The sequence below is a fragment of the Oncorhynchus keta genome, chromosome 29 (genome assembly GCF_023373465.1).
Source record: "Oncorhynchus keta strain PuntledgeMale-10-30-2019 chromosome 29, Oket_V2, whole genome shotgun sequence".
NCBI classification, from domain to species: Eukaryota; Metazoa; Chordata; class Actinopteri; order Salmoniformes; family Salmonidae; genus Oncorhynchus; species Oncorhynchus keta.
This window is the reverse complement of record NC_068449.1, coordinates 11,664,616-11,678,101: the sequence shown is the minus strand read 5'-3', so window position 1 is coordinate 11,678,101 and position 13,486 is coordinate 11,664,616. Positions and strand designations below refer to the sequence as shown.

The window sequence follows — 13,486 nt, the reverse complement described above, 5'->3', positions numbered from 1 at the left end:
AATGAGCTGCTGCCCAGTCTCATGTCCTCTATAGCCTGCTGTCATAATGAGCTGCTGCCCTGTCTCATGTACTTTGCCTTCCTTATTAGGTCCGTGTGAAATGCAAGTGAAAGTCTGCACTTCTCACTGTTTGCTGCCACCAAGTGAGATCATTGTTCCAACTAATAATATTTCTGAGCTTAAAGCTCAAAGAAATACCATCCTTTAAAACCGAAAGCAGCGAGTGGACAACATTTTTTACATTGCTTGGCTTAGAGCCTATGTATGTACAAGCCATAACACATTCATAAGCATATTGACTGACATTTAACCAAAACATCAACTTGTCGTTGTTGACTCATGTATGAATGTGCATTAGAGCCTAAATCAAATCAAATGTATTTTTAAAGCCCTTCTTACATCAGCTGATATTTCAAAGTGCTGTACAGAAACCCAGCCTAGAACCCCAAACAGCAAGCAATACAGGTGTAGAAGCACGGTGGCTAGGAAAAACTCCCTAGAAAAGCCAGAACCTCGGAAGAAACCTAGAGAGGAACCAGGATGTGAGGGGTGGCCAGTCCTCTTCTGGCTGTAAATGTCAGTTGGCTTTTCATAGCCGATCATTCAGAGTATCTCTACCACTCCTGCTGTCTCTAGAGAGTTGAAAACAGCAGGTCTGGGAGGTAGCACGTCCGGTGAACAGGTCAGGGTTCTATAGCCGCAGGCAAAACAGTTGAAACTGGAGCAGCAGCACGGCCAGGTGGACTGGGGACAGAAAGGAGTCTTCAGGCCAGGGGCATGGTCCTAGGGCTCAGGTCCTCCTCCTCCGAGAGAGAATTAGAGAGAGCATAGTTAAATTCACACAGGACACCAGACAAGACAGGATAAATACTCCAGATATAACAGACTGACCCTAGCCCCCTTACACATAAACTACTGCAGCATAAATACTGGAGGCTGAGACAGGTGGGGTCGGGAGACATTGTGGACACATCCGACAATACCCGCGGACAGGGCCAAACAGGCAGGATATAACCCCACCCACTTTGCCAAAGTACAGGCCCCACACCCCTAGCGGGATATCTTCAACCATCAATGTCCCATCCTGAAACAAGGCCGAGTAGAGTCCACAAAGATCTCCATCACGGCACAACCAAAAGGGGGCGCAAACCCAGACAGGAAGATCACTTCAGTGACTCAACCCACTCAAGTGACGCACCTCTCCTAGGGACAGCATGGAAGAGCATCAGTAAGCCAGTGACTCAGCCCCTGTAATAGGGTTAGAGGCAGAGAATCCCAGTGGAGAGAGGGGAACCGGCCAGGCAGAGACAGCAAGGGCGGTTCGTTGCTCCAGTGCCTTTCCGTTCACCTTCACACTCCTGGGCCAGACTACACTCAATCATAGGACCTACTGAAGAGATTTGTCTTTAATAAAGACTTAAAGGTTGAGACCGAGTCTGCGTCTCTCACATGGGTCGGCAGACCATTCCATAAAAATTGAGCTCTATAGGAGAAAGCCCTGCCTCCAGCTGTTTGCTTAGAAATTCTAGGGGCAGTTAGGAGGCCTGCTTCTTGTGACCGTAGCGTACGTGTAGGTATGTACGGCAGGATCAAATCGGAAAGATAGATAGGAGCAAGCCCATGTAATGCATTGTAGGTTAGCAGTAAAACCTTGAAATCAGCCCTTGCCTTAACAGGAAGCCAGTGCAGAGAGGCTAGCACTGGAGTAATTTGATCAACTTTTTTGGTTCTAGTCAAGATTCTAGCTGCCGTGTTTAGCACTAACTGAAGTTTATTTTTGTGCTTTATCCGGGTATTCGAAAAGTAGAGCATTGCAGTAGTCTAACCTAGAAGTGACAAAAGCATGGATTAATTTTTCTGAATCATTTTTTGGACAGAAAGTTTCTGATCTTTGCAATGTTATGTAGATGGAAAAAGCTGTCCTTGAAACAGTCTTGATATGTTCGTCAAAAGAGAGATCAGGGTCCAGAGTAACACCGAGGTCCTTCACAGTTTTATTTGAGATGACTGTACAACCATCAAGATTAATTGTCAGATTCAACAGAAGATCTCTTTGTTTCTAGAACAAGCATCTCTGTTTTGTTTAAAAGTAGAAGATTTTCAGCCGTCCACTTCCTTATGTCTGAAACACAGGCTTCCAGGGAGGGCAATTTTGGGGCTTCACCATGTTTCATCGAAATGTACAGCTGTGTGTCATCTGCATAGCAGTGAAAGTTAACATTATGTTTCCGAATGACATCACCAAGAGGTAAGATATACAGTGAAAACAATAGTGGTCCTAAAATGGAACCTTGAAGAACACCAACATTTACAGTTGATTTGTCAGAGGACAAACCATCTACAGAGACAAACTGATATCTTTCCGACAGATAAGATCTAAACCAGGCCAGAACTTGTCCGTGTAGACCAATTTGGGTTTCCAATCTCTACAAAATAATGTGGTGATCGATGGTATCAAAAGCAGCACTAATGTCTAGGAGCACGAGGACAGATGCAGAGCCTCGGTCTGATGCCATTATTAAAAGGTAATTTACCACCTTCACAAGTGCAGTCTCCGTGCTGTGACGGGGTCTAAGACCAGACTGAAGCCTTTCGTATACATTGTTTGTCTTCAGCAAGTTGCTGCGCAACAGCTTTCTCTAAAAAATTTGATAGGAATGGGAGTTCGATATAGGCCAATAGTTTTTCAAGAGAGGCTTTATTACTGCCATTTTTAGTGAGTTTGGTAAACATCCGGTGGATAGAGAGCCATTTATTATGTTCAAAATAGGAGGGTCAAGCACAGGAAGCAGCTCTTTCAGTAGTTTAGTTGTAATTGGGCAGCAGTATGCAGCTTGAAGCCATGATTATTTTCATCATTGTGTCAAGAAATATAGTACTAAAACACTTGAGTAACTCCCTTGATCCTAGGTATTTTCCTCAATTAAGTTTGAAAAATAGGATGATCGAGCAGCAGTGAGGGCTCTTCGATACTGCACGGTACTGTCTTTCCAAGCTTGTCGGAAGACTTCCAGTTTGGTGTGGCGCCATTTCCATTCCAATTTTCTGGAAGCTTGCTTCAGAACTCGGGTATTTTCTGTATACCAGGGAGCTAGTTTCTTATGACAAATGTTTTTTGTTTTTAGGGGTGCGACTGCATCTAGGGTATTGTGCAAGTTTAAATTGAGTTCCTCAGTTAGGTGGTTAACTGATTTTTGTACTCTGACGTCCTTGGGTAGGCGGAGGGAGTCTGGAAGGGCATCTAGGAATCTTTGGGTTGTCCGAGAAATTATAGCATGACTTTTGATGATCCTTGGTTGGGGTCTGAGCAGATTATTTGTTGCGATTGCAAACGTAATAAAATGGTGATCCGGATTATGAGGAAAAACATTAAGATCCACAACATTTATTCCACAGGACAAAACTAGGTCCAGAGTATGACTGTGGCAGTAGGTCTGGAGTCATGTTGGACAAAACCCACTGGGTCGATGATGACTCCGAAAGCCTTTTGGAGTGGGTCTGTGGACTTTTCCATGTGAATATTAAAGTCACCAAAAATGTGAATATTATCTGCCATGACTACAAGGTCCGATAGGAATTCAGGGAACTCCGTGAGGAACGCTGTATATGGCCCAGGAGGCCTGTAAACAGTAGCTCTAAAAAGTGATTGAGTAGGCTGCATAGATTTCATGACTAGAAGATCAAAAGACAAAACATTTTTTGGGGGGTAAATTGAAATTTGCTATCATAAATGTTAGCAACACCTCCGCCTTTTTGGGATGCGCGGGGGATATGGTCAATAGTGTAACCAGGAGGTGAGGCCTCATTTAACACTGTAAATTCATCAGGCTTAAGCCGTGTTTCAGTCAGGCCAATCACATCAAGATTATGATCAGTAATTAGTTCATTCACTATAACTGCCTTGGAAGTGAGGGATCTAACATTAAGTAGCCCTATTGTGAGATGTGCGGTATCACAATCTCTTTCAATAATTTCAGGAAAGGAGGAGGTCTTTATTCCAGTGAGATTGCTAAGGCGATCACCGCAATGTTTAGTTTTGCCCAACCTAGGTCGAGGCACAGACACGGTCGTCTCAATGGGGATAGCTGAGCTGACTACACTGACTGTGCTAGTGGCAGACTCTACTATGCTGGCAGGCTGGCTAACAGCCTGCTGTCTGGCCTGCACCCTATTTCATTGTGGAGCTAGAGGAGTTAGAGCCCTGTCTATGTTCATAGATAAGATGAGAGCATTTATACTACTATCTGTACTTACTGGTGGCACAGACGCTGTTTCATCCTTTTAGACAAGTAAAATAGGCAAGTAAAACATTAAAAATAAAAGTAACAAATAATTAAACAGCAGCAGTAAAATAACAAGTGAAGCTATATACAGGGGGTAACGGTACAGTGTCAATGTGCGGAGGCCCCGGTTCGTTGAGGTAATTGGGGTAATACGTACATGTAGGTAGAGTTAAAGTGACTGGTCATAGATTATAAACAGAGAGTAGCAGCAACGTAAAAGAGGGGTCTGGGTAGCCCTTGATTAGTTGTTCAGGAGTCTTATGGTTTGGGGGTAGAAGCTGTTATGAAGCCTTTTGGACGTTGACTTGGCGCTCCGGTACCTCAAGCCGTACGGTAGCAGAGAGAACAGTCTATGACTAGGGTGGCTGGAGTCTTTGACAATTGTTAGGGCCTTCCTCTGACACGGTCTGGTATAGAGGTCCTGGATGGCAGAAAGCTTGGACCCAGTGATGTACTGGGCCATACTCACTACCTTCTGGCTTATGAATGGGTTTTGTTATGATGTTCTTATGAACATGAGCTTCAAATATGTCCAGCCAGCTACTGTGCCAGCTAGGCTTATGTGTCATAATAACCCCTCTCTGTGTGTCTCAGTTGTGGCGGTGAGGCGTAGCCATGGACACCAGCACCTCTCTGGCCATCCAGAGCCTGTTCAGCTACGTGGAGGAGGACAACGTGCCGGCCATCAAAGCCCACCTGGACAAGTTCAAGGAGGTGGACAGCAGGAGTGAGGTGAGTGGAAGGCACTGCTAAGTATACATTAAAGGGGAAGTTCACCCGTTTTTACATGTGGCCTTATTTAGTGCAGAGATATTATCTAGAGTGAGATTGTGATGTAATAGGAGTTGGTTTGGAGTGTTTCATAACATGCTTTAGATACATTTACATAATGCATTGTAATCAATGGCAAGCGATGACTCAGCAAAATGTGAGATTGATGAAACAAAATATTAAAAAAAAAACAGTTTCGGGGATCAACTACTAGCACAGAAAGAATGAAAATAAGGCCATATGTAAAGATGGGTGAACTTCCCCTTTAACATTGTCTCAATGAAGAGTTCAGCCACAAGCCATATGTGACATGCACACACAGCTACAAGCATGCTAGAGCAATATCCACCGTTGTAGTACGGATGAAGCCTGAGACATTTTATTTAAGATTTTAAAACAGGTATTTTAAATCCTGGATGCTGATTGTTTTTTAGACAGGCAGCCCAATTCTGATAGTCTTTTCTGAAAATGAATTGATGTGAGAAGATCTGATGTGATTAGTGGAAAAAACATCAGAATTGGACTGGCTGTGTGATCGCAGCTTAAATCTACCAACTAATCCAACCTCCACATATTTAACACTTTACCAGGTCAATAAGCAACTAAAACAGCCATTAGTATTCTGTGTAAACCCATTTTTGAATCTTTCATACCACATTATAAACTGGGTGGGTCCAGCCTTGAATGCTGATTGGCTGACAGCCGTATACCACGGGTATGACAACATTTATTTTTACTGCTCTAATTATATTGCTAACCAGTTTATAATAGCAATATGATACCCTGGGGTTTGTGGTATATGGCCAATATACCACAGCTCAGGGCTGTATCCAGGTACTCCGCGTTACGTTGTGCATAAGAACAGCCCTTAGCTGTGGTATATTGGCCATATCTCACACCTCGTCGGGCCTTATTGCTTAATTATATCATCATATTAAAGTGATGCTCCAATGAAATCTGGGCTTAGTAGTTAGTAGTTAGGCTACTTTGGTGTGATTGATAACTGTTTGTCTCTTTCTCTTCTCTCTCTTCTCTCGCTCTCTTCTCTCGCTCTCTTCTCTCTCTCTTCTCTCTCATCTCTTTCTTATCTCTTCTCTCGCTCTCTTCTCTCGCTCTCTTCTCTCGCTCTCTTCTCTCTCTTTCTTATCACTTTCTTATCTCTCTCTCTCGCTCTCTTCTCTCGCTCTCTTCTCTCGCTCTCTTCTCTCGCTCTCTTATCACTTTCTTATCTCTCTCTCTCGCTCTCTTCTCTCCTCTTTCTTATCACTTTCTTATCTCTCTCTCTCGCTCTCTTCTCTCCTCTTTCTTATCACTTTCTTATCTCTCTCTCGCTCTCTTCTCTCACTCTCTTCTCTCGCACTCTCTCTCTCTCGCACTCTTCTCTCGCACTCTTCTCTCGCACTCTTCTCTCGCACTCTTCTCTTCTCTCGCACTCTTCTCTCGCTCTCTTCTCTCGCTCTCTCCTCTCACTCTCTCTCTCTTTTCTTCTCTCTCTTCTCTTTCTTATCTCTTTCTTATCTCTCTCTCTCTCTCTCTCTCTCTCGGCTCTCTTCTCTCTCTCTCTCGCTCTCTCTCTCTCTCTCTCTCTGTCTCTCTCTCTGTCTCTCTGTCTCTCTGTCTCTCTGTCTCTCTGTCTCTCTCTCTGTCTCCTCAGAATGGTCAGACTCTCCTCATGATGGCATCAGAACAGGGCAGCCTAGAGATGGTCCAGGAGCTCCTCAGGAGGGGAGCCAATGTCAACCTAGATGATGTGGTAAACAGACACGCATACACACAGACGCGCATACACAGACGCGCACACACGCACACACGCACACACACACACACACACACACCAAATGGTAGTTAGACCATGGCTTTGAGGTTTGGTGTTGTTTTAGCCACATTATTCAGACATGGCACAGAGGTCTTAGTGTCCAGGCTGCAGAACTCACCACACTGTGGTTGGGTTAAAACAGAGCCCCATAATGAACACCTGTAGAATGCCTCAGGCCTCAGTTAGAGTAAATGACAGGGTGTATATCTGCTGTCTCCATCAACACACCCACACACACACACACACTCTCAACCTCTTACTAAACCACACACACACACACACACACACACTCAGACTCTCACTACACTAGACTGAGTGAGACTGACCAGACCTGGGCACCGTCTCCCTCTCTCTCTCTCTCTTTTCTCTTTCTGACACTAACTGTCTCCACCCTGCATCCATGAGCACCTGGTACGACCAGCTGGTAGGTACAGCATTGTGGAGCCACAACGTGATTGGGGTTTCCGTGGCGACCCAGTGTAACCCCTGTGTGTTCTGCCCGTCAACAGGACTGCTGGACGGCGCTGATCTCGGCGGCTAAGGAGGGCCATGTGGAGGTGGTGAAGGAGCTGCTGGCCAACAATGCCAGCCTGGAGCACCGGGACATGGTAGGAGAGTAGAGGGGATGGCACTGGGTGCTGGGTATTGGGAAGAGACATTGGCAGAGTGGGTAACATAAAGCTTTTGAACCGGTGTGTAACATTTCTCTTGAAAAACTAGTTTGATTGAAACAGCTCGGAAAAACATCTTTAGAAAAAGATGAAAGGATGATTATGCTTGATCTGGCCTTCTTTTTCTGGATAATAATGTATTTTGAAAAGCTTTCATGTCTAAAACATTCTGGGGTGAAGAAGGTAGCTTACAACTCTGGCACAGCAGTGTATCTGTCATGAATAGTGTCCATAGGATATTCCGTATGAGAGCTAGAATACAATACAATTTATATGACGGGTGGGTCTAATCCTGAATGCTGATTGGTTAAAACCGCAGAATACTAAACAATACAATACTTGCTTTACTGGTCCATTTGCACGGATATTCTTTATTTTTTGCTGTCACACTACCAGACCTGACATACAATGGTAGAACTAGTTTCTTCACATTCTTCCTCTATGTTTTTATGTGTCACTGCAATCCATTCCAGGCTGCTTTTTAAAAAGGTATTGAACCTTTATTTAAGTAGGCAAGTCGGTTAAGAAGAAATTCTTATTTACAATGACGGCCTGCTTTGTAGTGATTCATCCGTTAGCTTCAGACACGATTCCATTAGCTTCATTATGATCTCCTCCATTTTGTAATAATTGCATTTCGTGAGCTCTGGATGTCTGGAGTACATTAACCTGGTTAATAACTGTAAAACAACCTCTCAGTGGAAGGAAGCCCATTTCATATCCTACAGTATCTTTCCACAGTTCTGTGTTCATTCAAATTTCATAGTATAGTTCATATTCAAGGCTATTCTAAATGCCTTGTTTTTGCAATACGCCAATGACAGAGATGAGCCTTTTGGTTTTCCTCTGCAAATGAAAGCATTCAGAGTGGTATTGAAGTAGCATTGGGGGTAATGGAGAAAAGACTAATGCCTGTTTGTTCATTATGAGTGTCATGGCCAAGGCTTTCTCACTTTTACCTTCTGAGATGTGCTGTTTTCATTTCAGATGTTTTATTTAGTGGACTTGTTCTATTCTAAGGTGACATCAGTCATGGCAGGGTTTGGTGCCAGCCTGTCTGTAGTAATAACAGTATTAAATCCACTGTGTGGCTACGTACACGTTGTGCTATATGACTACTCCACTGCTTCTCTCTCTCTCTCTCTCTCTCTGTCTCTCTGTCTCTCTGTCTCTCTGTCTCTCTGTCTCTCTCTGTCTCTCTCTGTCTGTCTCTCTGTCTCTCTCTCTGTCTCTCTCTGTCTCTCTCTCTCTCTCTCTGTCTCTCTCTGTCTCTCTGTCTCTCTCTGTCTCTCTTTCTGTCTCTCTGTCTCTCTCTCTCTCTCTCTGTCTGTGTGTTTTACTGTACAGGGGGGATGGAGCGCCCTCATGTGGGCTTCCTATAAGGGTCGTGTGGAGGTGGCCCAGCTGCTGCTGGAGAAAGGAGCTAGCCCCAACATCACTGGCCAGGTACTATTCCTATATAAAGAGCGTTTACCGTGTATTAACTTATTGTCATAATTAGGTACTGTATATCATTAGTCTATTACAGTGTTAGTTAAATATGCTAATGTTTGTCCTTCCAGTACAGTGTGTTTCCTGTCATCTGGGCAGCCGGACGAGGCCATGCTGAGATTGTCCATCTCCTCATTAAGCATGGCGCTAAAGTCAACTGCTCTGACAAGGTAAGCACACAGACACATACTCACCACCGGTTCTGTCTTATACAAAATTATTTTTAAAAAGCAACCTGAAGTAAGTTAGGATCTTATTTAAACTACGCCAATGACCCTACTTAAGGTGTTTCAATAATCAGCAATTCTCTCTTTCTCTTTCTCTTTCTCTCTTTCTCTCTCTCTTTCTCTTTCTCTCTTTCTCTTCTTTCTCTCTCTCTCTCAGTATGGCACTACCCCGTTGATCTGGGCAGCCAGGAAGGGCCACTTTGACAGTGTGATGCACCTGCTGGTCAATGGGGCTGATGTGGACCAGGAGGGAGCGGTAAGTGGACCTCCCTACTCTTATTAAAACTCCAGGATATCCCTATACGGTCACAACTACTCACTAAAGGCTCATGCAAGACAGGCGTTTGTTTGTTTGCTATTTTCACCAAACAAGTTCAGTATTGTTAGAGGTTGTGGTTGAAACGTCTTACTACACTGTGACATGAGGCCTTGTCAGACTGTTCTTCTCCCCCTATCAGCATTGTGCTGAATCACTCAAATCAGACTGTTCTTCTCCCCCTATCAGCATTGTGCTAAATCAGACTGCTATTCTCCCCCTATCAGCATTGTGCTAAATCACTCAAATCAGACTGCTATTCTCCCCCTATCAGCATTGTGCTAAATCACTCAAATCAGACTGTTATTCTCCCCCTATCAGCATTGTGCTAAATCGTTCAAATCAGACTGTTCTTCTCCCCCTATCAGCATTGTGCTAAATCACTCAAATCAGACTGTTATTCTCCCCCTATCAGCATTGTGCTAAATCGTTCAAATCAGACTGTTATTCTCCCCCTATCAGCATTGTGCTAAATCACTCAAATCAGACTGTTATTCTCCCCCTATCAGCATTGTGCTAAATCGTTCAAATCAGACTGTTCTTCTCCCCCTATCAGCATTGTGCTAAATTTCAAATCAGACTGTTCTTCTCCCCTATCAGCATTGTGCTGAATTCAAATCAGACTGTTCTTCTCCCCTATCAGCATTGTGCTGAATCACTCAAATCAGACTGTTTATTCTCCCCCTATCAGCATTGTGTTAAATCACTCAAATCAGACTGTTCTTCTCCCCCTATCAGCATTGTGCTAAATCGCTCAAATCAGACTGTTCTTCTCCCCCTATCAGCATTGTGCTGAATCACTCAAATCAGACTGTTCTTCTCCCCCTATCAGCATTGTGCTGAATCACTCAAATCAGACTGTTCTTCTCCACCTATCAGCATTGTGCTAAATCACTCAAATCAGACTGTTCTTCTCCCCCTATCAGCATTGTGCTAAATCACTCAAATCAGACTGTTATTCTCCCCCTATCAGCATTGTGTTAAATCAGACTGTTCTTCTCCCCTATCAGCATTGTGTTAAATCAGGCCAAATCAGACTGTTCTTCTCCCCTATCAGCATTGTGCTAAATCACTCAAATCAGACTGTTCTTCTCTCCCTATCAGCATTGTGCTAAATCACTCAAATCAGACTGTTCTTCTCCCCTATCAGCATTGTGCTAAATCACTCAAATCAGACTGTTATTCTCCCCTATCAGCATTGTGCTAAATCACTCAAATCAGACTGTTATTCTCCCCTATCAGCATTGTGCTAAATCACTCAAATCAGACTGTTATTCTCCCCTATCAGCATTGTGCTAAATCACTCAAATCAGACTGTTATTCTCCCCTATCAGCATTGTGCTAAATCACGCAAATCAGACTGTTATTCTCCCCTATCAGCATTGTGCTAAATCAGACTGTTCTTCTCCCCCTATCAGCATTGTGCTAAATCACTCAAATCAGACTGTTATTCTCCCCCTATCAGCATTGTGCTAAATCGTTCAAATCAGACTGTTATTCTCCCCCTATCAGCATTGTGCTAAATCACTCAAATCAGACTGTTATTCTCCCCCTATCAGCATTGTGCTAAATCGTTCAAATCAGACTGTTCTTCTCCCCCTATCAGCATTGTGCTAAATCGTTCAAATCAGACTGTTCTTCTCCCCCTATCAGCATTGTGCTGAATCACTCAAATCAGACTGTTCTTCTCCCCCTATCAGCATTGTGCTGAATCACTCAAATCAGACTGTTTATTCTCCCCCTATCAGCATTGTGTTAAATCACTCAAATCAGACTGTTCTTCTCCCCCTATCAGCATTGTGCTGAATCACTCAAATCAGACTGTTCTTCTCCCCCTATCAGCATTGTGCTGAATCACTCAAATCAGACTGTTCTTCTCCCCCTATCAGCATTGTGCTGAATCACTCAAATCAGACTGTTCTTCTCCACCTATCAGCATTGTGCTAAATCACTCAAATCAGACTGTTATTCTCCCCCTATCAGCATTGTGCTGAATCACTCAAATCAGACTGTTCTTCTCCCCCTATCAGCATTGTGCTGAATCACTCAAATCAGACTGTTCTTCTCCCCCTATCAGCATTGTGCTGAATCACTCAAATCAGACTGTTCTTCTCCACCTATCAGCATTGTGCTAAATCACTCAAATCAGACTGTTATTCTCCCCCTATCAGCATTGTGCTAAATCAGACTGTTCTTCTCCCCCTATCAGCATTGTGCTAAATCAGACTGTTCTTCTCCCTATCAGAATTCCATGACAGCTCTAATCGTGGCGGTGCGGGGTGGTTTCAATGAGGTGGTGAAGGAGCTTCTGAAGAGGAACCCCAATGTCAACATGACAGACAAGGACGGCAACACAGCCCTGATGATCGCAGCCAAGGAGGGCTATACTGAGATAGTACAGGACCTGCTGGATGCTGGCACCTACGTCAACATACCAGACAGGGTAGGTGACAACAACACAGGCTGTATACTATTGTAGTGATGTCCGCTGAGAGTCGGGAAGCAAGTTCAGGGAACGAGTGTTTTTAAAAAATAAACACAACATAATACAAAAATAAGAAACAAGGCACAGACACGACACTGGAACAGACACAATAACACCTGGGGAAGGAACCAAAGTCACTATATATATATATATATAGGGAAGGTAATCAGGGAGGTGATGGAGTCCAGGTGAGTCTGATGATGTGCAGGTGCGTGTAACGATGGTGACAGGAGCCATAACGATCAGCCTGGTGACCTAGAGGCCGGAGAGGGAGCACACGTGACAGATATAGACCAGTGGTTGCCAACCGGACTATTAAAAACGTGGCTGTGGCCAGGGTCACATAAGATTTAATAACTTTTAAAACCATGACCACAGAGAGGCTGTCAATGAATACAGCAAAGAGCTGCTGGTTATATGAGTGAGTTCATGTTTAAGTTTACATTCAGCACTGTCACTGTTTTTATTCAACACTATTACTAAAAGCTGCTTCTCCGTACTTCCGCTCGGGCTGCAGCTGCAGTGAGTCAGTCGCCAGGTATCGACAGCCCTGCGTTTTATTACTATTAGCAGCTCGTCGTGTAGATTTTAATATTAAGGAATATTTAACTTTCTCTGGTTATAGGAACAACATGATTTTGTACATGAGACAGATGTGGTGCAACTTGAGTTTTGCCATCAGGTGGAAGACGGGTGTCCCCTCTCTCTGGTCAGTCTCACCTCTCTCTGGTCAGTCTCACCAGAGGAAAGGAAGAAGAGAGCAGGTGGAAGACGGTGTCCCCTCTCTCTGGTCAGTCTCACCTCTCTCTGGTCAGTCTAACCAGAGGAAAGGAAGAAGAGAGCAGGTGGAAGACGGTGTCCCCTCTCTCTGGTCAGTCTCACCTCTCTCTGGTCAGTCTCACCAGAGGAAAGGAAGAAGAGAGCAGGTGGAAGACGGTGTCCCCTCTCTCTGGTCAGTCTCACCTCTCTCTGGTCAGTCTCACCAGAGGAAAGGAAGAAGAGAGCAGGTGGAAGACGGTGTCCCCTCTCTCTGGTCAGTCTCACCAGAGGAAAGGAAGGAGAGAGCAGGTAGAAGACTGTGTCCCCTCTCTCTGGTCAGTCTCACCTCTCTCTGGTCAGTCTCACCAGAGGAAAGGAAGGAGAGAGCAGGTAGAAGACGGTGTCCCCTCTCTCTGGTCAGTCTCACCAGAGGAAAGGAAGGAGAGAGCAGGTAGAAGACGGTGTCCCCTCTCTCTGGTCAGTCTCACCTCTCTCTGGTCAGTCTCACCAGAGGAAAGGAAGGAGAGAGCAGGTAGAAGACGGTGTCCCCTCTCTCTGGTCAGTCTCACCTCTCTCTGGTCAGTCTCACCTCTCTCTGGTCAGTCTCACCAGAGGAAAGGAAGAAGAGAGCAGGGACCGTGAAAGGCGGTTGGGAAAAATAGTTTTG

At 44.5% G+C, this 13,486-nt stretch overlaps 1 protein-coding gene across 7 annotated transcripts in view; it reads left to right on the top strand.

The window, feature by feature from the left end:
• LOC118362308 (kinase D-interacting substrate of 220 kDa B-like) overlaps positions 1–13,486 on the top strand; it is a 126,360-nt gene that overhangs the window by 24,192 nt on the left and 88,682 nt on the right. For 6 of the 7 annotated variants that reach the window (XM_052485897.1, XM_052485896.1, XM_052485899.1 and 3 more), the window contains exons 2-8: positions 4,878–5,015; positions 6,709–6,807; positions 7,380–7,478; positions 8,889–8,987; positions 9,104–9,202; positions 9,417–9,515; positions 11,821–12,018. In XM_052485897.1, coding sequence (XP_052341857.1) covers positions 4,899–5,015; positions 6,709–6,807; positions 7,380–7,478; positions 8,889–8,987; positions 9,104–9,202; positions 9,417–9,515; positions 11,821–12,018 — 810 coding nt within the window. In that variant the 5' untranslated portion in view covers positions 4,878–4,898. Of the gene's footprint in view, positions 1–4,877; positions 5,016–6,708; positions 6,808–7,379; positions 7,479–8,888; positions 8,988–9,103; positions 9,203–9,416; positions 9,516–11,820; positions 12,019–12,462; positions 12,482–13,486 lie in introns of those variants that run through there. The other variant, XM_052485900.1, reaches the window with a different exon arrangement.